The 26,176-nt window shown below is 37.3% G+C and overlaps 1 protein-coding gene across 1 annotated transcript in view; it reads left to right on the top strand.

Annotated features, from left to right (window-relative positions):
• Nucleotides 1-26,176, top strand: part of LOC115216328 (polycystic kidney disease protein 1-like 1) — a 235,489-nt gene that overhangs the window by 139,276 nt on the left and 70,037 nt on the right. The window contains exons 29-35 of the mRNA XM_029785550.2: nucleotides 4,004-4,106; nucleotides 5,819-5,999; nucleotides 8,182-8,238; nucleotides 12,721-12,933; nucleotides 16,973-17,251; nucleotides 18,784-18,900; nucleotides 20,667-20,821. Coding sequence (XP_029641410.2) covers nucleotides 4,004-4,106; nucleotides 5,819-5,999; nucleotides 8,182-8,238; nucleotides 12,721-12,933; nucleotides 16,973-17,251; nucleotides 18,784-18,900; nucleotides 20,667-20,821 — 1,105 coding nt within the window. The remainder of the gene's footprint in view (nucleotides 1-4,003; nucleotides 4,107-5,818; nucleotides 6,000-8,181; nucleotides 8,239-12,720; nucleotides 12,934-16,972; nucleotides 17,252-18,783; nucleotides 18,901-20,666; nucleotides 20,822-26,176) is intronic.

Below are 26,176 nucleotides of genomic sequence, written 5' to 3'. Positions count from 1 at the left end.
GTCCTTCCAGAACTTTCCAGATGTATATCACAGCATATCTGTCTCATTCTATTTTGCAAACTTTTCTTTTCCATTATACCCATACAAAAATGATTGGAGGGAAGCTTGTTATGAAAAAATTTTTTGAAAATTTATGAATTCTCCCTCCTCGCTTCTGAACCCTAACTCTAACCTCACTTCTCAACTGATTTTGTTGGATTAAAAAAAATTTTTTTGCACTTATAAAGATTGGGAGACACCCTTTCAGTAAAAAAATTAATTGTTTTGAAATGTTATGAATTCTTTCAATTTGGCCTCCCCAACTCTACTCTATTTTTTGGCACTCTGCACTTAAAGATGATGGGAGAACCTTTGAAGTTTTAAAAAAAGGAAAATCTTTGGTAATCAGCTCTCACTTTTCAATCTCTGCTTTCTTAGAATTTTCAAACAAAAAGATGAGGCATGATTTAAAAACAATAGTGAAATCTTCTTTAATTCTTTCCTTAACCCTGCCCCTCCATAAGTCCTGAAATTTTTTTTTTTTTTTCTGAAATTTTTTCTAATCATAATTTTAAAATGAGAACAATCTAAATGTGCAATTTGTGTCTGTTTATAATTTCAAAATAATTTTCAGATAGACAAGTGATTTAAGGAAGGTTTACCTGTTGTTTCTAGTACATCCCATGGCCACCTTCTATCTTGCTTGTTTCTTTGTCACTCAGACATATATTGATGTTTTCCAATATTTTTCTCCCCATAAACACAGTTTCTGGAATGATAATGTGGTGCTCTGTTGCTTGTATGTAAGCAACAAACAACAAAACAAAAAATTTATAACTTTAATTTTTAATGCCCCACCACACATGAAGCATATGTGTGTGTGTGTAAGAAAAAACATATTTACTAACAGTAAAATATGCTATTAAAATAAATTATCATTTACATACCTTTTTTAAATCACTGTCACCCAAATGAAAACTCTTATACATACAGACACACACACACAGTGTGAGCAAATATACTTTTATACAAAGTGAGAGAGAGTGTGGTAAAAATGTATAGAAAGGGGTAAGTAGTTTACCATGAGTAAAGAGAGAGAGAGATCTTTTTTGTTGTCACAGATTTTGAAATTTTAAAATTAAGGGAAAGTTTTCAAATTGGTATATTGATATACTTTTTCACACTGAATCCAAGTTTGTGAAAATTTTAGAAAAATATCATCATCATCACCATCATCGTTTAACATCCGTTTTCCATGGGTTGGACGGTTCAACTGGGGTCTAGGAAGCCAGTAGGTTGCGCCAGGCCCAGTCTGATCTGGCAGTGTTTCTACAGCTGGATGCCCTTCCTAACACCGACCACTCCGCGAGTGGGTGCCTTTTACATGCCACCTGCACAGGTGCCAGACGAGGCTGGCAAACGGCCATGATCGGATGGTGCTTTTTACGTGCCACCGGCACGGAGGCCAGTCGGGGCGGCGCTGGCAACGGCCACGTTCAGATGGTTCTCTTATGTGCCACCGACACTGGTATCACAGCTACAATTTCCATCTAATCAGAAAACAGGATTTGTGTGTAATAGTTGTCATAAACTGAAAGAAAGAAAGCATTATAAGATGAGGTTTTATACAAAATGAAAGCAATGCATTAGAGCTAATTATACACATAAAGAGAGTAGATATCAAAGAGTATGGTAAATATATAGAGAGAGACATTAGTGGTGAAAGATAGAGAGTGGCAGAGTTGTTGATATAAAAGTTAATGAATTTTTATATTATTATTTATTGTTATTTATTTCTTATTATCACTTACTTATTTTTTTTATTACTATTTATTTCTTTGGGATTCAAATTTCTAAAATCAAATTAATTTTTCTCAAAGATGCACAGCTTTCAAACTCTTTTGGGCTAAACACACATAACCACATGCACTCGCATATATATATAGTACATGTGTGTGTGTGTGTGTGATCATCATTGTTTAACATCTACTTTCCATGTTGGCATGGGTTGGATGGTTTGACCGAGAGCTGGCAAACCAGAAGGCTGCACAAGGCTCCAATCCAATCTGGCAATGTTTCTGCTGGCGGATGCCCTTCCTAACACCAACCACTACAAGAGTGCAGTGTGTGCTTTTTACATGCCATCAGTACGAGAGCCAGTCACACAGTACTGGTAATGACCATGCTTGAATGGTGCTTTTTACATGCCACCAGCAGGGGACCAGTCAGGCAGCACTGGCAACAATCACGCTCAAATGGTGGTTTTTTTACGTGCCACCAGCACGGGTGCCAATCAGTCGGTACTGTCATCGGCCACAACAATGACGTCACTTCCTCTACAGGTCTTTGCAAGTGCAGTTTATCACCCAATGATTGAAGGGTACCCTTAAATGGTTTAGTTATGCTGCACTGGCATAGGCCACGGTTATGATCCCACTTGGCTTGCTGGGTCTTCTCAAGCACAGCATATCTCCAAAGGTTTTGGCAACATGTCATTGCCTTGGTGAGGCCCAACATTCAAAGGTCATGCTTTACCACCTCATCCCAGGTCTTCTTGGGTGTACCTCTTCCACAGGTTCCCTCTACTGCTAGGGTGTGACACTTTTTCACACAGCTATCCTCATCCATACACAACACATGATCATACCAGTACAGTCATCTCTCTTGCACACCACATCTGATGCTTCTTATGTCCAACTTTTCTCTCAGGGCGCTTACACTCTGTTGTGTATGCACACTGACATTACACATCCAGTGGAGCATACTAGCATCATTCCTTGCAAGCTTATGCATGTCCTCAGTAGTCATGGCCCATGTTTCACTGCCATGTAGCATGGATGTTTGCACACATACATCATACAGTCTACCTTTCATTGAGTGAGAGGTCCTTTGTAAAGGTGCTCTCTGAACTTTACCCAGGCTGTTCTTATTCTAGCAGCTACACTTTTAGCGCATCCTCTCCCGCTACTGACTTGGTCACCTAGGTAACGGAAGCTATCAACTACTTGCAGTTTCCCCCTGGAATGTGACGGAAGCTGTTTTCTGCACATTTTCAGTGTTTATTGCCCCTGAGCATTTGCCACACACAAAAACTATCTCCCCAATTAGCCTTCCTTTGATATTGCCGCACCTCTTATGTGTCCATAGCTTACACCGGGTACATCTTATGGAGTTTCTACCTACACCTTTTCTTCAGATCGAACAAGGCCATCTACCTGAAGGGATTTGTGGTTTGTCTGCCTTCCTACTTATTAAAACTTTGGCTTTTGCTAGATTGACTCTAAGGCCCTTTGTGTGTGTGAGAGAAAGAGAGATAGTCTCTCTTTGTGTTGTTTGTCCCCAACTACTGTTTCACAACTGGTGTTAGTTTGTTTATGTCCTTGTAACTGAGGAGTTCAGCAAAAGAGACCAAGAGAATAAGTACCAAGCTTAAAGAAAACAGTGCTTTGGTCAATTTGTTTGACTAAACCCTTTAAAGTTGGTGTCCCAGCATGACCACAACCCAATAACAGAAACAACTAAGAGATAAAAGCAGCAAAAAAAAAAAGCTATATACATGCATCCAAAAGGCTTCGACATAATTTCCAAATTTTAATCACATGACTATTTATTAGGTCTGAAAATAAAAGACTTTATAAAGATACAAATATCAATTCATTTACTTTCATTACAATTTGTACATGTACCATACACACAGAAATTTAATTAAGGAGGATTATATTCCATCTAATAAAAACCTTGTTATTTGAAAGTTTGCAGTCGTTAATACATTACTTTAACCCTTTAGTATTCTTTGTCAAACATATTGCCGTAATGTTCTCATTATTTGGAATTAATCATGCATTATTTCGTAGCTTCCAGATTTCAATAGTATGCTTATATATTTTTAAAATGACATTGTAAGGAAGGTGTGAGAGACGACCAGATTAAATGCTGAAGGATTCAATTCCTCTACATTACATTTCATCCTGTATACATCTGTACACCACTAAATGTTAATACATGTTTTATATACTCTTGACAGTCAATGTGTATATTGCCGTGATGGACAGCTTGGGAGCTCGAACGTCTGTTTGTTTCATACCTATTACAGTGACACCAATCGAAAGTGGTGCTGATGATTATCTGTAAGTAAAAAATGTCTGCTTTCTTTCTGTTTGAAATGAAAAGTTCTTGGTTTTCTTACAATATTATAATCATTGATTTTTGTTGTTAATTAGCTCTGATCAGCTCAGCTTCATCACACCTATGGCAGCAAGGCAGCACTAATTCACAAAGCGAACAATGTTCTCGTTATGGTTGTCTCATCTTTATTGAGAATCATGTCATTGCTTCACTTCTGTTACATTTCAAAGACAATCAAGGGTTTAGTCTGTGCACACGGTAGTGATGGGGTGGATGAGTTATATAACATGGGGATCTCGTACCCAATGTGTTTCTGCTGAGTTAACATCTGCTTGGAACTGCAACAATTCTTTGCAAGGTTTTTGAAGCATGACCAGTAAAATAAGTGTCACCTCAGTCTGCTGGCTGTGGACACTTTCCATCATACCCAACAAAATAAGCTGTGAGTTTGCATTACATAATAATAATAATAATAATAGTAATAATAATAATTATAATAATAATAATAATAAAATGCCCTGATGCAGTACCAGGCAGTGGCTCTCATGGCTTCTGATCTTAACTGATTGGAAGTGTCATCATGTACGTTATTTTGTCTTGGTATAAAAGATGGGCTACAGCAAATATTCTGCTCAATACCACAGATTTGCTTGTCAGTTGTTTGACCTTAACCAGTTGAGCATGTCTCTTAGTGGCTGACGATATGTGCATCTCTGATCACGAGCAGAAGTAGTGGGGGAGCATCATAGCCATGTGTTGAGATGGATTCTTTGGGGTTTGAATAATTCACCTCTGGAAACATGGGTGGTTCTTTCAACATCCTTAAACAACCCTTATTCAGGGACCTTTTGAGCGGAATGGGCTACTCGACCTGAAGAAAATTCTAACTGGGCCCCACCTGCAAGGTCATGCGCTGTTTACCTTGATATGATATCACCATGTCGCGCACATATGGTTGTGATGCATGTGCCTGGTGTACCCTTATCAGACAGGTAGTCATGATGGGTATATTGGGCTTCGTATATTTTACCCCAGTGTCACTTTGATGACATGAACTGCTCTCTCACATAATAATAATAATAATAATAATAATAATAAAATGCCCTGATGCAGTACCAGGCAGTGGCTCTCATGGCTTCTGATCTTAACTGATTGGAAGTGTCATCATGTACGTTATTTTGTCTTGGTATAAAAGATGGGCTACAGCAAATATTCTGCTCAATACCACAGATTTGCTTGTCAGTTGTTTGACCTTAACCAGTTGAGCATGTCTCTTAGTGGCTGACGATATGTGCATCTCTGATCACGAGCAGAAGTAGTGGGGGAGCATCATAGCCATGTGTTGAGATGGATTCTTTGGGGTTTGAATAATTCACCTCTGGAAACATGGGTGGTTCTTTCAACATCCTTAAACAACCCTTATTCAGGGACCTTTTGAGCGGAATGGGCTACTCGACCTGAAGAAAATTCTAACTGGGCCCCACCTGCAAGGTCATGCGCTGTTTACCTTGATATGATATCACCATGTCGCGCACATATGGTTGTGATGCATGTGCCTGGTGTACCCTTATCAGACAGGTAGTCATGATGGGTATATTGGGCTTCGTATATTTTACCCCAGTGTCACTTTGATGACATGAACTGCTCTCTCACATAATAATAATAATAATAATAATAATAATTATAATAACAATTCTTTTTATGTCATTTGCAGAAATAACACATTGAGGCGCTATTTGGCTGAAGGTGATGATCGAAATGCACGAATATTCGTTAATATGCTGGCAATCCGACTCAACCGGTTTAATCCTATAAATGAGTCAATGAAGAATTCCAGCTGGAAAACCAGGCATTCACTTTTGAAAATCTTGAACAGTTTACCAGTTCGAGATGAGGTTTGTACTTTCTTATTTTTCTCCTTTTAATGTCATTCAATGTTCTTGATTGCTAAAAGGTTTCCCCAGAAGCATTAGAATACTTCAAAACTGGTTTACAACCTCATTATTTGTTTAATACCTCCTGAAAACAAAAGAATTTTTCAGTTTGTCAAAAGATGAATTGAATTATTGGAACGAAAACCGTAGTACCACTTTAATAGTTTGTAATATAGGCTTACGGTTAGAAATTTAGGAGGGGTTGGTTCTTAACTTGTAATCTATTTTATTGATCCGAGAGAGCTGAAACGTAAAACCCACTTTGGTGGGATTTGAAATCAGAATGCACAGCTCAAAAACAAATGATGCAAAACATTTCATAGGACACTGTAATCATTCTGCCAATCTACAACCTTTGAATAATATTTTTAGCAATAATAATAGCTTCAAATTTTGGCAAGTCCAGTAATTTTAAGGGGAGACTACATTGATCCCTGTATTTGCTTGGTACTTTATTTTCATCAACCCTAGAGAGATGACTGGTATACTTGACATTGGTGGAATTTAAACTGAGAATGTAAAAAACCTAAAGAATTATTGCAAGTCATTTTTTATGCTGCTTAAATGATTTTGCCCACTCACTGCCCTCTAATAGTGATGATGAAGGTGAAAAGGACGATGCCAATGTCCATGACAGTGAGGAAAATAAGGATGAGAACAATGACGGTAATAATAATGATGTTGATGATGATGATGATGGTGAATAATGATAAGAAGAGGAAGAAGGAGAAGGAAAAGGAGGACTATGATGACAACAATGCCAAAGAAGAAGAAAAAGTATACTAGTGGTGGTAAATGTGTTTAGTTTTATCCAAGTTGATACATAGAATCTTTACATTTGTGTTCCGTCAGATAAAGAAGAAACTTATGAAAGAATCACCTGCAGTTCTTGAAACTGTTTCATGATTATTCATCAGACATTTTGTCCTTATTAACACAACAGTGTTCAAGCAGAAAAGTTGAATGGATAGGATTTTGGACTGCCAGCTCATCATTCTTGGATTCAAATGCACTGCAGACATTTCATTATCAATTTACATTTAATTCTAAATCATTTGGTTTGTCTTCAGAGACAGATGCAGTAAGAATTTATCTCTTAATCATTCTACAACCATTAGATCAAAGTTCAGTTTCATCTCTTCAATTGGATGTTCCAATATTATTAGCTCTCTCATTATCCATCTTATAGAAATTCATTCTTTTTTTCCCCCCATTTGTTGTAAAAATCTTTTCATAAAGGCTCTGCATTTTGAAAATATTTGGGCCTCTACCTGGGATGTAGCCAGTCGACTTATGCATACCTTTCCTTCTTGGGACACAAAACTCCACTTGTGAAGACCCGTTGAGGCAAGTGGAAATCAGAAATCATAACCAAAATCGAAGTCGATCAACATCAATGGAAATTGCCGCTGTGATACCAGTGCCGGTGGCACGTAAGCGAACCATCCGATCGTGGCCGTTGCCAGCCTTGCCTGGCCCCATGCCGGTGGCACGTAAAAAGCACCACCTGACCGTGGCCATTGCCAGCGCCACCCTGACTGGCCTCCGTGCCGGTGGCACGTAAAAAGCACCATCCGATCGTGGCCGTTGCCACCCTCGCCTGGCCCCCGTGCCGGTGGCACGTAAAAAGCACCATCCGTCTGTGGCTGTTTGCCAGTCCCGTCTAGCACCTGTGCCGGTGGCACGTAAAAAGCACCCACTACACTCACGGAGTGGTTGGCATTAGGAAGGGTATCCAGCCGTAGAAACATTGCCAGATCAGACTGGGCCTGGTGCAGCCTTCTGTCTTCCCAGACCCCAGTTGACCTGTCCAACCCATGCTAGCATGGAAAGCGGATGCTAAATGATGTTGATGATGATGATGATGACACTTGCTATTATTATCGAGGCTTTTGACAATGTAGTCAGAGAATAACTTTACATTCTACACATTTACACTGAGGTTTATTTACTCTATCACTCCTTTTTTGTTGATAAAATAAATAAGAGTTATATACTAATGTTAACCTTATCAACTAAGTTTATGAACTCCTTCAAAATCTGAACATTGTTTCCCATATCTGAAAAGTTCAATATTAAAATTTGTTCAGCATGATTTCATGTCGACCTTGTCAATTTATTAGATTAATTGGTTTTATTTCAGTTTGAAACTCTTCAGACAATGCAAGCTGTTGAATCCATTACACTGAAAACAGATGAGGTAATACATTCATGTTCTGATTTGTAATATCATCTGCGAACTACTTACATTTTCACGTTATAAATACTCATGTTTATATCTGTTTACTTGCCCACATAGCCACAACTCTTTCATCCTTCAACCCCACCCATTTTGGCCATCTGCTTCTCCATCCCCTCATTTTCCTTCCCATATAAACCTGCAAACTGACCACCCTTGCCTTTATTTATCTCTTGCTGCTCCGACTGATCATTTTCTCTTTCTCTCTTTCCTTTTCCCCTACTAGACAAGAATAGCCATGCAGATCCTCTACAAAAACCTGCTCTGCTCCCTAACCTTCTCATAGTGATCCCCTTGTACCTTAGCATGAAGTTGACTTTACTCCTCCCGCATGGTGACCTCAATAATGCAGGTGTGTAAAAGTGGTTGGTGTTAGGTAAGGACACCCAGCAGTAGAAACCATACCAAAGCTGATGTTGGAGCCTGATGTACTCTTTTGACACATCAGATACTGTCAAATTAGCCAACCCATGCCAGCATGGAAAATGAGCATTAGATGATGATGATTTAAACTGTAAATATCTTTTTATTGTCAAAATATTGTTTCATGTTGTCTCACAATCATAAGGCCTTTTGATGACAATTTATTTTATCAGTGCTGTTGCCGACTTCATCCTTCAGAACCAGGGAACCAATACCAGTCATGCATTGACCCTAATCTAATAGTCTACATTTGTAGCCTTCTTCATCATCGGTTAACATCTGTTTTCCATTCTGGCATGGGTTGGATGGTTTGACAGGAGGTGGTAAGGCTGGGGGCTGCACCCAGCTCCATTGTTTGTTTTGGCAAGGCTTCTATGGCTGCATGCCCTTCCTAATGTCAAGAACTTTACAGAGTGTACTGGGTGCTTTTTATCAGCACCAACAGGGTCACCAAGTAATTTGCAAGACACAAACCCGCCTCAGCTGGGAGGAGGGAGTTGTTAGTTGTTTTTCTTTCTTTCTTTTTTTTTTTTTCACTTTTGTGTTTATTCTAAGAAGATGGTGACTTTGATGGAGGGAAAAGGGTAGTAGTAGTAGTAGTAGCAGCAGCAGCAGCATTGGTGGTGTCTCACATACCTGTTTAGTAATATGAGAAACTTGGCTGGAAATTGTGTTGAGTTGATTATAAATGCAGAGAGAACAAAATAATATAATATTGATGAAAGGAGAAAAACAAAACAATCTTGAATTGAAGAAGGAGAAGGAGGAGGAGGAGAAGAGGAAGAAGATGAGGGAGAAGATGAAGGAACAGAAGGAGAAAAAAGAGGGGAAGTGAAGAAGAAGGAGGAGAAGAATAAGTTGAAGGGGAGGAGTAGGTTGAGGAGGAGGAGGAGGCAGCTGGTTTTGTATGTCTGATGTATTGATTGATTTCCCAGCCAAAACAAACTGCTTTTCTTGGTCTGCACCTGAGATGGGAACAGTAGCAACAGTATGGTTGCACTGGCCTACCTCACCCCACCTTCTCACTTTCTCTTGGTCTTTTACTTGAATTCTCATTCCCACCACCATTTCTTTCTCTTTTGGACAACTTCCTTCCTTGCCATTCTCAGCATCTTCTCTGCTGCTTCACTCTTCCTACTCTCGTTCCCCCTCTTTCATTTTCTTTTATCTCTCCCACCACCACCCCTTCATTCTTTCACATCTCACCAACAGTTTTCACTTTAGCCTCTTTTATATTGTTTAGTTTATATATTCATAAGAGCAGGTATTGCTGTGCAGTAAGAAGCTTTCTTCCAAACTACATGGTTCTGAGTTCAGTCCCACTGTGTGGCATCTCGTGCAAGTGTCTTTTACTATAAGTTCAGGCCAACCAAAACCTTGTGAATGAATTTGGCAGATATAAACTGAAAGTAGCCTGTCATGTATGTACGTATATATATTGGGTTGTTCCGTAAATAATGCTTTTTGTAATTCCATGAACTAAAAGTTGGAGGGAGACACAATAAACTATCTGCATCAACTTGCTATAAAAGCAGGTAGTAATTTTACCTTTTACTTATTCTTAGTGCAAGTTTTGAAGAGTGCAGTACAATTGTAACAGTTATTCTTTCAAAGCTATAATGACAAAGGAGCATATTCAGCATATTTTGCTTTATGAGTTCAATAAAGGCAACAACACAATGGAAAGTGTGAGGAACATTAATGCAGTACGTGGGGATCGGACAATAAGTGTAAGCCAGTGTCAATGGTGGTTCCAGAAATTCCAAGTTGGAAAGTACTGCTTAGAAGACGGTCCTCATCCTGGGAGAACAAAATCCCATCCTGACTGTTGAGGAACTAGCAGAGAAGCTTGGATTTGGTAATTTAACCAGTCACTCAAGTCAGCACTATAAGAAAAGCGACCGTCTTTGGTTTCAAGATGAAAGGTGTTCTTCCATCAGGATAATGTTCGGCCATAATCAGTGAAGATGACATTCCAAAGGCTGGAGCAGTTTGAATGGTATATGATGCCCCACCCACCATATTCGCTGAACATTGCCCCGTCTGATTATCATGTATTCCGCAGTCTTCAAAATCATTTGGATGGAAAAAATATGAATTCTGTAGATGAGATCAGAACAGTACTGGAGGAGTATTTTTCATCATGGACAAGTGAATTTTGGAAGAAGGGCCTTGCAAATCTACCAGATAGAGGGAAGAACATTGGAGAGAATGAAAGAGTATATTTCAGATTAAAAAAGAACTTTGTATATCTTAATTTTTAAAAATAAAAGAAGTATAAAAAACTGCATTATTTATGGAATAACCCCATATATATATATATATATACATACATACATACAGTCTGAGGCATATATATGAATGGGTAAATTGTCGCCATTTTATATTTGTAATTTTGTGTTTTTGATTTTGTTGACTACACAGTATCATAGGGTCAGTTGAGCACCATTTGTGAGAAAAACAGCTCCATGATGCAATTCACTCTGCCAGAAATTCGGAAATGACATGATGTATTGCTTGGCATTCATGCCAGAAGCTCCAATACAAACATTTCAGAGTGTTTTGGAGTCAAGCTGAGGGCAGTGCATGTATCGAGAGTGATAAAAATCAAACATCCAGTCAACATCATGGTGTTTGGAGTGATCATACCTCCATTCATCTTCTCACACAGCCTCAGACTCAACAGAGAGGCCTACATCAAGTGCCTGGAGGAGGTAATGCTGCTCTGGGTCAAGAGGGTGGCTACTGGAAGACACTATATCTAGCAACAGGACTCTGCACCATGCCACACAAACAGGAGAACCTAGTCATTGCTGTCAGACAATTTCTGTAACCACATCAGGCACATGTACTCTTCAAGCACATTTCAGTGCAAAGTGATTTGCAGTAATGTGGGTGAGAAAGTACTAAGATAGGAAGAAGGTGGTGAGGGCATAGGAAGGGTTGCTGGGAGAGGTTCTGGTTCAAAAGAGTGGTTTCCGGTATAGGTGGTGAGGGTGGGGATGGGTGGGTGTATTGCACACATGAAAAGGCTCCTGACAACATTAAGAGGGGAATATGAACTTTACGGGAGAGACAAAATGCATAGATTTTCAATGTGCCCCAGCATGGCCGTGACCTTCGGGCTTAAACATTTTTAAGGATGTAAGGATTTATCAGAATCAGCCTATATTGGAGATATCAAGAAAGAAAAAAAACAAAAGAAAAAAATGGAATGTCAAGATGTGTTCACTTTCAGAAGAGATCCAGTAATAAATGAGGGTGGAGATGAAATACATTTACAAAACACAGAGTATTGGAGGCAAACAAGAATGACATCAAATGAAAATAAAACAGGTTAGTATTAACAGGGTAGAAATGCAAGTAGTGAATGAATAAAATTAAAAGCAAGGAAACAAATCAAAAGAGCTTATCTGGTCATAGCTTTTCACTTGCATATGAAAGTGTGTTATAGCTAGGGGCTTTGAATTTGAGAAACAGCAGTGGCACTACCTTTTGCTGGTGGTAGAAGTGGGATTTGGTTTCAAATCTAGGAAGATACTTACAGAAAATGTATAAAACTTCCATCCTCTGTAAGTAACTCTTCTCTAATAATGCAGTCTATCCTCCAAAATTTTCACTTGAGAGCAGAGAAAGAAATAAACTACAGATGCAACAGAAATGACAAGCAATCATCACATTGATATCCTGCTACATCTGTGTATTGTAGTCTACTATCATCTTGATAGCACACTAAAATCGTTTTTAACATGTGGGCAATCTAGCCTGTTTTATTCACACCCATATTATACTGTACAATACATGCATTATAAAGATGAGGGCAGCTGCATCGAACTCTCTCATGCACCAAATGGCAATTGCTAAAAAGCATTTGTGAAGTAAACACCAAATGTAGCAACACCAAATGGCGGTGCCCCTGATAAAGATAAAATATATACATACATATTTTATACAATACTTATTTGGATCTGGGCTTTTCAATATATCATTTATTTATTTTAGTTTCATTTATTTTCACAGCTAAACATGGAGTCAGCGAATCTGTCATTCAATATACTTCAGTCTATTCTTGATGCTTCAAAGAAGCTTTATGATGTGATGGGTCACCAGACAGAAAACCTCCTTCAGCTTGCCATTGATTCTTTATCAAATATTGTTGAAGCTTCGTCAACATCACTGGATTCTTCAACATTCATTGTGAAGTCATCAGATGTAGCAAATGGATTTATTACAGTAAGTATTATTATGTGCATTTATAGGTCTCTGCAGCTGTCCAGTGTGTGTGTGTGAGAGAGAGAGAGAGAAAGAGAGAGAGAGAGTGTGTGAGAGACAAAGTGAAAAAAGAAGGGAACTTTTATTAATGCTACATTTATGTTTACAAACACCAACAACTAATGGATACTACAGCAGAAATCCAATTCTAATGATAACATTTGAAAGAATCATTAGTATAATGATATCTTAATTCTAACGAACATCCTATCGGTTGATTAAAATAAAATACCAGTATTATGTGTTCTTAAAAATATTTTTGCTGTTATAGTTACTGATTCAGAGTGGAAACTCCTTGGCAAATGGTTCTTAAAATTAAACTATAAGCTGAATCATTTCATTTGCAATAAACATCACATAATTACAATCCTATCATTGAAAGATATGCGACATAATAATAATAATGATGATAATAATAATAATAATAATAATAATAATAATAATAATAATAATAATAATGGAACTGACAGCATATGGAAGAAGTTTAGGGACAGTAGAAGTCAGGAGAGGCATCTTCCAAGGGGACTGCCTGTTCCCACTGATCTTTTGTACCTTGTATGATACAACTAACACTGATTCTGAGGAAAGCAAAGGCTGGGTATGTATTCAAGAGCTGCCAACAAAATGTCAACCACTTGTTATTCATGGATGATCTCAAACTTTATGGTAAAGATGGATCCCAAGTCATTACCCTCGTTGATACGGTGTATACTCTCAGTGCTGATATCAGAATGGAGTTCAAACTGAAAAAATGTGGTGTGTTGAAGAGAGGAAAAATCAAATGTATGGACAGGCTAGCAATACTGTTGGGGGAGGTTATGAAGCAAATAAAAGAGATGAGCTATAAGTACTTGGGGATATTGGAAATAGATAAATTGAGAGAGAAAGAAATGGCAGAAAAATTTAAGGTGGAGTACTTGCACAGACTTAAGTCAGAATTAAACAGACGGAATAAGATTGAAGCTATCAACACCTGGGTGGCTTCACTCCTTAGATACAGAGCGGGAGTAATCACATAGACAATAGACAAACTAAACAGCTTAGACAGAAAGACAAGGAAGTTGTTGACAAGATATGGGATATTTCACCCAAAAAGTGACACAGACAGACTATATGTACCAAGAAAAAGAGAGAGAAGAGGACTGATGTGAACACAGCATTAGTGCAGAAGAAAACAACATAGTATGGTATGTAAAAAATACCACAGAACCACTATTATTGGCAGTAAGAAGGTCAGGCTTGTGTAGCATGGAAGATTGCAAAGATAAAGCACAGTACAAGCACTTGAGAATGAATGAAACTGAAAATAAGTGGATAAAGAAGAAGATGCATGGACAATTTCATAGGGATGTTGAAGATAAAACAGACAGAGATAAAAGATGGCTATGGATAACTAAAAGTGATTTAAAACCGGGAACGGTGGCCCTAATCTGTGGTGCCCAAGAGCAAGCACTAAGAATGAATTACATCAAATACAGGATAGACAACACATCAGAAAGTGATAAGTGCAAAATTTGTGGACAAAATGGTGAAACTGTATGGCATATTACCAGATAATGTACGCCACTAGCCCAGAAAGAATATAAGAGACATCATGACAATATAGCAAGGGTTGTCCATTGGACATTCTGCAACAAGTATGGACTTCACAGAGCAAAAAAGTTGTATGAACATAAACTTGAAGGCATCATTGAAAATGATAATGCAAAAATCCTATGGGATTTTATGATACAATGCAACCAAGAGATAGAGAATAGGAAACCATTCATAGTGTTAATTGAGAAAGAAAGCAAACTATGCAGGATCATAGATATAGCATGCCCAGCTTACAACAAGGTGTGCGATAAGGAAGAAAGAAAAGTCGAGAGATATGATGGATTAGCTTGGGAGGTAAAGCAGTTGTGGTCGATGAAGAAGATGATAGTGGTACCAATAATTGTCGGAGCCCTGGGAACAGTGAGTAAAAACCTTGAGAAGTACATGGAACAAATAGGGGCTGCATATAAGGGTGGAGCACTTGCAGAAAACAGCACTACTTGGAACTGCTCGAATACTCCAGAAGGTGCTCGAAAATAAGAGGTGTTACCTTAGTTCACTGGTAGTGAATAGTTGACACTGTAGTACATCTCCAGCGTTAGAAGCTGTGCAAAGGCAATAATAATAATAATAATAATTGCACTTTCATTTTATTTCCTACCGGGGCACATCTATTCATATAGAAAGTTCACATATATGTTACAAAATATGTGTCAATATGAACCAAACAAAATTACATGAAGAGTTAAAAATGTTGTCCAGTATATTGAGATTTGCTAAAAGTTTCTCCATTACAACAAAATCATTGAGTGAATAGGTTTGGTAGTACAAACATGATTAGTAAATATATATTTGTCTATATGTATTCATGCCAGCGTGTGTAAAGAAGTACCTGTGCTGGTGCCACGTAAGATAAAGCACTCAGTACACCCTGTCAAGTGGTTGGCATTAGAAAGGGCATCCAACCAAAGAAATCAAAGCCAAACTCTCCAACTTGCTAGCTCTGGTCAAACAACTTAACCTATGCCAACATGGAAAACAGATGTTAAATGATGATGATGTTGATGGCTATATGTGTGTATGTGTACAGTATTTATTTAACTAGCAGGAGTTACACAATGATTCAAGGACCAGATGTTTGATAAGTGCCATGCACAAGACTCTCAACCCTTGAGTCACTTTGTCACTTTTGCTCCTAAAGAATATAAAAAAAAAAAAAAACGGAATATATAAACACAGATATAATTTATGGAATACACTCAACCCCTTAGTGGGATAAGGGATCCTAGCATCTCCGATCTTCATCTGTACTCTGCACTTTTATCCAAGTAATGAATATTATCTACCTTGAAAATACCCAAGAGCAGTTGGATTGTTGGGGGCAAGCACAAAATTTCTCCATTGCTGTTCAGATTTATGGACAGTTTTGCATAGAACACAAATTGAATACCAATAAAAATATGGAAGAGTGGAGAGCGCATCAAATATCACCTACTTAAAGTGTTTTTTATAAGCAGCCTATCTTCCACATGGTCCACGTAATTGGAACCCATCTCTCGTGACCTTGCACTACCAGCTCAATTAAGTACAGTTCTGATGGGTCTCTGGTCTTGAGGTGATAATAAAAAGTTGCATATTCATTAAGAATCTCACCCATTTATGTCATTCCTGATTCTTTCAGCAGTAATCACCTGTCTCTACTCTACCACAAAGGTGACAAGTTAAGGGCAATATTATTGCCAACAGCAGTGTCAGCTCATATGATCGATATATTGCCTCACAAATTATGGGTTGAGGGTTTTTTATCTACAAGCCCTACCTCAACAAACAGAGGAGATTATTGCTCCACACACTTATCAGGGCTGCTTCAAGTTGTTCTCTTGGGAGTATGAGAGAACTTCTGCTCTTGACAGAAGTAGACAGTCTTCTTCCTCTCTTATTATTGCTGAAGAGCTCTGATAAAAGACGTACCCTTCCTTGTAGCATTACACTGCCAGACAGATTTTCCTTCTTGACCAGGTAGTTCATAATCAGCACTCATTTGGTTCTAGTGGTGTTAGTAAAGGAAAACTAACCCCTTCTTTTTCAGTTTTCTTTAATTGGTGTAAAGGTGTGTGTCTGCATTGCTGTTACAAATGTTGCTGGAATTATCTACCAAAAATTTATTAATCTTTCTGCATTTGTTGTCTACTTTCTACTATATAATTAGATATCCTTCTTGTTTTTATTTCCTACTGACCAGTCAAAAAGTTAAAGTATTTATAACTGTATACTATGCTCAGTCTGAATATGATATTAAATGATATAATGAGGACATTATTGTTTTTTAATTTCTAATCACATTACACTGTAAATTATAATTTACACTTGTACTCAGTAAATTATACAACTCTCACAGTAGAAACTAATAGAATGCTATCATTTTAAAACACTTCTTCAATGTATTTATATTTTTTCCTATCAGAATGAATTGAAGTTTGCTACGGTTGAAGAAAAACCAATCCAACACAAATCTCCTGGGATCAGTATTTATGCTGCTCGATATAATATTAACTTCAAGCCAAAACTAACCATAGGCAAAGCATCGTTTGTCCTACCAGAAGAATTAACAAAACATGTTGATCTTAACCCTAATGATGACAAAGATTCTCCAAAGCAAGGAATCAGACGTAAATGTTATCAAGCACAGATGACATCATTTCACAAGAAAGGCTATCCTCTTGGAAGTATGGAGACTAATAAGGTATATTTTACAGTTTTAGTTCCTTCTTTGTATTTTACACATCAATTTCTCTTTGTTCATGCAAACTGAACAAGTTTGTGAGCTGCAATTTGACTTCATAAGGGCTGGTGCCACAAAAGGCAAAAAAAGCACTCAGTGCTTTGTGTAAAAGGGTTGGCATTAGGAAGGCATCCGGCCATAGAAATCATGTCAGAGTAGATCAAGAAGTGCAATGATGACACTCGCTCATACTCTCCCTCTCTCTCTCTCTCTCTCTCTCTCTCTCTCTCTCTCTCTCTCTCTCTCTCTCTCTCTCTCTCTCTCTCTCTCTCTCTCTCTCTCTCTCTCTCTCTCTCTCTCTCTCTGTATGAGAGATATAAATATACAGAAAAAGAGTGAGAGAGAGTGGCTAAATACGAGATGCTATTGAAAGGTTCTAAGACTACTTAGGTATAATAAAAAATAACCTATTTACCTAAGTTTTAACATGGTCTTCTTCGAAATACCTTGTGCAGCAATATTACACTAGCCCCAGTGTTCCTGCCACTTAAGCAATCGGGTCTGGAAGTTGTTTTCCGTGAGTGAATTGACGACTTTCTGGGATTCGTGCTGGATCTCAACAACAGTATTAAAATGGTGACCTTTGATCTGCATTTTCATCTTGGGGAAGAGATGGAAGTCTGCAAGGATGGGTGTGGGAGTGATGCCTTGTTGTTTTTGGCGAGAAACTTGCAAGTGAGGAGAGCTTAGTGAAAATCCAATGTCCTCCCTTAAATGCTTAACAGTAGAACTCTCAGTTGACAGTCTGGCCCTGGGGGACAAATTCTCAATGCACAATACCACATTTCCGGGATGATGCTCATGGCAGGTCTTCTAGATCACTCATTGTCTTTGAGGGCCATTCTTCCACTTTTGAAGCATCCATGCCACTCGAAACATTGCTTACAACCCATTGCCTCATTGCTGTAAGCATGCTCAATGTCTCAGTAGCAGACTTCCCAAGTTTAACGCAAAATTTCACATTGGCTCTTTGTTCTTGTCCATGACAGAATCGTAAACTACAGCATACACATGATCAGTAATGTCACTTGGCACACTACCTCACAAAGGTCACTGCTTGCTGTCACTGTGCACACAACCATATGCTGCCATCTATTGACACATTACAGAACTAGTCTGGGAACTTCTTGATATCACCGTGTATATACAGAGAGGATAAAAGTTTACAATGAGGGGTGTTCCTAATGGCATTATTCATATTGTAATTGAAAATCATTGATTCTATGTGGGGGAGGCAACTATAGCTAACTTTAATTGTATTTCTTTTGAAGATTTTGTGGTATTTATATGATTTGGGGAAGTGCGTATCTATGAGTTTCAGAAATTTTCTAGCTATATTGGCTATAAATATAACAGGATAATATCAGACAAACTGGAATAAATTCCTCCTCCTGACTTTATATCTCAGCAGCAGAAGAAAATATAATTCTCATAGCTGTTGCGTGCAGATATGTTTAACATTATGTATTAATCATATGTCACATTTGTTCTAGGTGCAATCTCAGGTTACATCACTCAAGTTATACAGTTGCGATGGTAAAGCTATTATTGTTAACCACTTACCTAAAGAAAAACTCATTACTATTGGTATTCCATCAGAAATTAACGCAGTAAGTACATAATCCTAGATATTGGTGTCATTGACTATTGTTGAAAGTTTAAGGGTTTTGTAAGGATTCATCTTAGCTACATTGTAGTTTTCCTGATAGAAATACTTTTATGTCAATACTTTTATTTCATGTAAAATAGCATTTAATTTATTGAAAGTTTGAGGGTTTTGTAAGGATTCATCTTAGCTACATTGTAGTTTTCCTGAAAGAAATACTTTTATGTCAATACTTTTATTTCATGTAAAATAGCATTTAATTTATTGAAAGTTTAAGGGTTTTGTAAGGATTCATCTTAGCTACATTGTAGTTTTCCTGATAGAAATACTTTTATGTCAATACTTTTATTTCATGTAAAATAGCATTTAATTTATTGAAAGTTTGAGGGTTTTGTAAGGATTCATCTTAGCTACATTGTAGTTTTCCTGAAAGAAATACTTTTATGTCAATACTTTTATTTCATGTAAAATAGCATTTAATTTATTGAAAGTTTAAGGGTTTTGTAAGGATTCATCTTAGCTACATTGTAGTTTTCCTGATAGAAATACTTTTATGTCAATACTTTTATTTCATGTAAAATAGCATTTAATTTATTGAAAGTTTGAGGGTTTTGTAAGGATTCATCTTAGCTACATTGTAGTTTTCCTGATAGAAATACTTTTATGTCAATACTTTTATTTCATGTAAAATAGCATTTAATTTATTGAAAGTTTGAGGGTTTTGTAAGGATTCATCTTAGCTACATTGTAGTTTTCCTGAAAGAAATACTTTTATGTCAATACTTTTATTTCATGTAAAATAGTATTTAATTTATCCTGTGTAATCCAGTTAAAGTAAATATTGCATGGTCAGGCTAAGTCTAAATAAGAAAAAAAAATCCTCAAAAGTGTCTGTCAGAAAGTTGGAGAAGAGTTGAGTTACAGTTGAAGCAAGTAGAATATCTTCATAGTAGAAAAAAGAAACAACAACAAAAAAAAAACAAACAATTGTGATTGAATATAATGTAGCAAAAGTGAAAACTCTTGAATATCTGCTAATATCTCCATCATCATCATCATCATTGTTTAACGTCTGTTTTCCATGCTGGCATGGGTTGGACATACATTAACATTTACCATTACATCAGCAAACTTCAATATTGTTATCCACTGTTTGAGAGTAAAACTTACTGAAGCTTGTTTTAATTTCTGTGTTACTAAATGTCTTTAATTTTGCTGGTGATGTCATTCTGGTGGTTACTTGATGTAAAAAATGTTTAGAAAATAAATTCTTTGATTATTACTTCATTTGATCTGAGGCAGTGAGCAGGCAGCACTGTTAGCATGCCAGGCAAAATGCTTTGTAACATTTCATCCATTTTTATGTTCTAAGTTCAAATTCTGCTGAGGTCGATAAAGTAAGTACCAGTTGAATACTGGGGTTGATGTAATCGTATTGCTCCCCTTATTACTTAGTTTGATATTATTGCATGAAAGAATAATTTCATTAATGAGAAGGCCACAAACTTCAATTGACTCCAATCCAAGGCTGAGAAGCAAAATTAACAATATTTGAACTCAGAAGATTAATAGTCAAAGAGCAAATACTTCAAGATCATTTAGTCCAGCATGAATCTCCATGACACCTTCTTGAATGTGGAATAAATAACATCAAGAATAAAGAAAAAAAACATTGTTTTATGAAAAATACTAATCTCTTCTGCTGTGTGCAGAGAATTGAACAATTTCTAAATTTTATATTTTATCTTTTTACCTCCCCAATAATACCAGGATAAAACTATTGGTAACCATACCTTATATCGGACACACATGAACATCCATCAGTTTAATGTTTCAAAATTAAATAGAAACCAATCTTTTCATGTATTGGTCAACTTTACTCCAGTATATACGAGTCAACTATTCCCTATTACTGTCTCGATAAGGTCAGTATCAAATCTTTTTCCATGTCTTTTACTGTAATATTAATTAACTGTTTCAAATACTTATTACCATTTTTACCAAGATTTCATGTAAACCATTATTCACATACACAATAAATATAACATAATGTTACTAAAAACAAAGACCATATGGTTCTATCATATATATATTATTTGCATTTGGCACTGAGCAGTGAAATAATATTCTAATACAAATATCTTTTAGATATGAAAGAGCTGAACTTTCTGAAGCTACTAGCTGATATGAAAGCATATAACTCTTAATGAGTAAAACTGTAACAAAATTTCGTTATTACAGCAACATTTAACTCAACAGGTTAACTCAAATTTATTATATATAATAAAATGAATATTGTATATCATCATCGATCAACGTCTGTTTTCCATGCTGGCATGGGCTGGACAGTTTGACTGAGGTCTGGAGAGCCAGTGGCTGCACCAGGCTCCAATCTGATCTGGAAAGGTTTCTACAGCTGGATGCCCTTCCAAACACCAACCACTCCAAGAGTGTCGTGGGTGCTTTTTACGTGCCACCAGCACAGGAGCCAGTCAGGTGGACCTAGCATCGACCACATTCAGATAGTGCTTTTAACGTGCTACCAGCATGGGAGCCAGTCAATGGGCACTGACCCCAGCTATGATTTTGGTTTTACTTGACTCAACAGGTCTTCTCAAGCATATCATATCACCTGGCACATCAGGGCATATTCTTGGCTAAATTGTGTATGAAGAAAGAGTGAACAATGAAGTAAATTTCCAACTTTGAATTTCTTCAGTTTTCTTGGCGCTTCCATTCTGCTAATTGTTTGCCATAAAAATGTGTAGCAAATTATTTTTTTCTTTTTCTATTTAGTTTCGTAATACTCCATGAATAAATCATTTCTTTAATCAGAAATAATCTGTTTATTACTGATTAACAATAAACTTGCAGTGGTGGCAGATTGTAACACTGGAACTGTGAGCAGGAACATTCTTTTTTGATCAAAGGATCTCCTAATCACTTTATTCTTTTTATTTCTTTAAAATAACTTCCCATATGGCAACAAAATATTTAAGTGTTGTGAGGATGGGGGCGGGAGAAGAGAGCGAAATTCTTTATTCAAAATCTTTAATCATGAAAATAAATATCTTCAGAAACTTATAAACGGTCTCAAATGAAATAGAATTAAGTTATAATAGCTATCTGTGTAGCATACATAATGTATATACATTTTTGAAAGATATACTGTTGTGCATTTTGTGTGAGAGAAAATTGCTTCACAGGCATGCTGTTGCACTGCATTTACTGAGTTTTTTACAGCCATGCAGGCATCCTGTAACATCAGGAAATGTATTATTATTATTATCATTATTATTATTATTATTATTATTATTATTATTATTATTATTATTATTATGTACTGTTTCATATATATCAAGGCATGAATTTCATTCAGGTATTACAAGCTCCTAGAAGTGCAAATCACATCTAAGATCCCCACGAGTCACCTGTATTTTTAAAACATGTCTATGAAAAGCATTTTTCTGAGAGAAATGCCTTTCTACAGCATATATATATATTCTAATAAGTTTAATTAATAAAAGTACGTTTTATTAATTAAACTTACAAACATTACAAAGATTTATTAGCAAAACATTAGCAGACGTATTCTCCTGAAAGATAGCTGGTTATTAGAATAAGCAGAAACGTTTATAAGACAAAACTAAATTCTAAAACAAAATCAGAACTCTTAAATAGATTTACTTGATAAATTATAGAAATATGAATTCTGGTCTGTCAGTCCGGCCTGAAATTTTGACTCTGACCTCTTCATAAAAGAAGGTGAGCAAAGTTTCAGGTGTAGTTGATGGCCCAAAAAATCATCCTTTCTATTTAGAAATGTAATACTGGCTTCAAGACATGATCTTTTCCTCGATGTGTTGTACTCTACCATATACCCCCAACCCCCCACCGTTCATTTCATAATTTTCTCTCTTTCATTTACTTCATCTGATTTTAAAAACTGAACAACATGAATGACCAACGCTAAGTCGGTTACTCTCCAATCAGCTTATTAGTTGCATTTATTAATTTAGTATTCTATTATATTTCTTGTGTATATATATGTATGCGTGTATATATATATACATATGTGTGTGTCTATGTATTTTGTATGTATTGTGTATGTGTGTATACTCTCTCTCTCTCTCTCTCTCTCTCTCTCCCTCTCTCTCTCTCTCTCACACACACACACACACACACAAGATGCATTCCAGAAGTTTTGAAACTTTTTCAAGAGAAATATTTATTAATTTTAATGAAGTACAAAACTCTAACCATCTTCTAACTTCGATGCACATGTTGTTGGATTTCCTCCCTCTTGTGAAGGTCCCATGAGAATCATCCAAAATGAAGGTGTCCAGGTCCTTTGTCACAGCCTCTTTCATCTTCTCAATGTTATTCAAAATAGCTGCCCCCCTGTGGTTCTCTTTCAATTTGTGGACTGTTGGGAGGTTGAAGGACAGTTTTTGGATGCCTCTCTCTGTCAATTGGTTCGTTCCCAGGATGGAATTGTGGACTGGTGTATTGTCCTTTTGCTCTTTTGTTGACCATCTGGCTAGGGGCAACCCAATGCATGCAGATGATGCCCTTACTATTGGAAGAAAAAAGGGATCATTAGCTTTCTGATGGGACTTGCTTTGCCTGGCCTCTTGTGTCTTGGCTCCTACAATTTAATCCACAACAAATCTGGAGCATTTCAGAAGTCTCTGTAGCAATTTTTCCCAGTTGAACACAAAACTTTATTGCAAGTTTTTAGTTTGTCTTCACATCCTGACTGCATTCTGCAAAATGGTCAGCTGTAACAAGCAATGCTTAGGTATGCTCAAAGTGTTGTTACAGCTCTCCCTTTCAGTTTGGAATGGAAAGTTAGCAGGTCAGCTTATTTATTATATAGTAATATTATACATCTAATAATCGAGAGCAGTTATAACGAAATAATTTAGGACATTTATACCTGTCGCTCCTAAAACAAAGTCTCAAAACGTCTGGAATGCACCTCCTATGTATGTGTGTATGTGTGTACACACATGCACATATAAAACAAAGCTGGAGATTAGAAAAAGATTTGGGGAAGATTTAATCACCATTATTAGTTTTGTTCTTTATTCACCCCTCCAACTATTAGTGAGACTCCTGATTGCTGACTATATAAATAAAGGCTTCATTGAAATGTAAATTTTGTAGTATTTGATTGTCTGTCTGAAGGAGGTATCTTACATGTTTCACACTTTTGTAACTCCCATTAGCAAACGAAACATATGTAATGGTGAATAAATTGTACCAACAATATTTTCCAGTCTCTTGTTTTGATGTGAAATTACTCTGTAAAAAATATTTTCCAGTATTATTCTACTTTTATGCATGCCTCACACAAATGTAACATCTACATACAACTTTAGAGTCCTGAAATAAACAGATGTCTTTCAAGGAAACACAGCTTGGATTTTAATCCTATCTATATAATTATATATATTAATTCATGTATGCATATGTGTGTGAGTGAATTGTCCATGTATATATATAAATTTTGTATGTATATATATATATATATAATCATCATCATCATTTAATGTCCGTTATCCAGGCTGGCATGGCTTGGATGGTTTGACCAGGCTGGCAAACTGGAAGGCTGCACCAGACTCCAGTCTGATTTGGCATGGTTTTCTACAGCTGGATGCACTTCCTAACGCCAACCACTCCGTGAGTGTAAAAGTGCTTTTACATGCCACTGGCACGGGTGCCAATTCATGTGACACCAGTATCTGCCAAGACTGATTTTGCTTGGCTTGATGGGTCTTCTGAAGCATGACATAATGCCAAAGGTCTCGATCATTGCCTCCATGAGGCCCAACACTCGAAAGGAACTCAGCCACTTTGCCTCCATGAGGCCCAACGCTCAAAAAGTGTTCTTTACATGTCACCAGTACAGGTGCACTTGGTTTGATGGGTCCTTTCAAGCACAGCATGTCACCAAAGGTCTCGGTCAATACTCATTGCCTCTGTGATGCTCAAAGTTCAAAGATAGTGCTTCACCACCTCATCCCTCCACAGTTAGAGATTGGCACTTCTTTATACACCTGTCCTCGTCCATATTCATCACATGACCATACCAGCACACTACATCTGATGTCTATATCATCATCATCATATATCCATTTTCCATGCTGGAATGGGTTGGACGGTTTGACTGAGCTCTGGAGAGCCAGCGGCTGCATCAGGCTCCAATTTTATCTGGCAATATATCTACAGCCAGATGCCCTTCCTAATGCCAACCACTACACAAGTATGGTGGATGCTTTTTATGTGCCACTGGCACAGGAACCAGTAAGGCAGGCCTGGCATCGATCACATCCACATAGTGCTTTTTATGTGCCACCGGCATGGGAGCCAGTCAAGGGGTACAGGCATCAGCCATGTTTGGCTGGTGCTTTTTACGGCAGCCAGTCAGGTGGTAGGGGCCATATATACCTGTGTGTGTGTATTATGTATGTATATGTTTATATAAATTGGGTGGGAGCATAATTAATAACCGTTTTATATTATAAATTTATTCAAAAATAAAACACAAAAATAAAGTAGAATGATCATTAATTATGCACCAACCCAATATGTCTATGGATATATATATGTATGTATTATGTATATGTGCCTATATATATATATATATATATATATATATATATATATATATATATATGGATTGTAGGCAAGAAGACCCCACAGCACAAGTGTTAAGGCTGCTCCCCCTGATGGAAGGGATTGGCCTGCAAGAGTGCTGAGCTGGTGCCACATTAGAAGAACCCAGCTCCCTCTGTAAAGTGGTGAGCATTAGGAAGGGCATCCAGTCATAGAAACTGTGCCAAATCAGACTGGAGCATGTTGCAGCTCGCCTGCTTACCAGTTCTGGTCACACTATCCAAGCCATGCCAGCATGGAAAGCAGACTTTAAATGATGAAGATAATAATACTGATGATATGTAAGTGTGTGTGTGTATATCATCATCATCATCATCATCATTTAACGTCCGTTCTCCATGCTAGCATGGGTTGGACAGTTCGACCGGGGATCTGGGAAGCCAGAAGGCTGCACCAGGCCCCAGTCTGATCTGGCAGTGTTTCTACAGCTGGATGCCCTTCCTAACGCCAACCACTCTGTGAGTGTAGTGGGTGCCTTTTACGTGCCACCGGCACAGGTGCCAGGTGAGGCTGGCAATGGCCACGATTAGATTGGTGCTTTTTACATGCCACCGGCATGGAAGCCAGTCAAGGTGGCGCTGGCATATATATATCCTTCC

This window comes from Octopus sinensis, linkage group LG10 (genome assembly GCF_006345805.1).
Source record: "Octopus sinensis linkage group LG10, ASM634580v1, whole genome shotgun sequence".
In the NCBI taxonomy this organism is placed as follows: domain Eukaryota; kingdom Metazoa; phylum Mollusca; class Cephalopoda; order Octopoda; family Octopodidae; genus Octopus; species Octopus sinensis.
The sequence above is the reverse complement of the archived record's forward strand: the minus strand, read 5'-3'. Positions and strand labels throughout refer to the sequence as shown.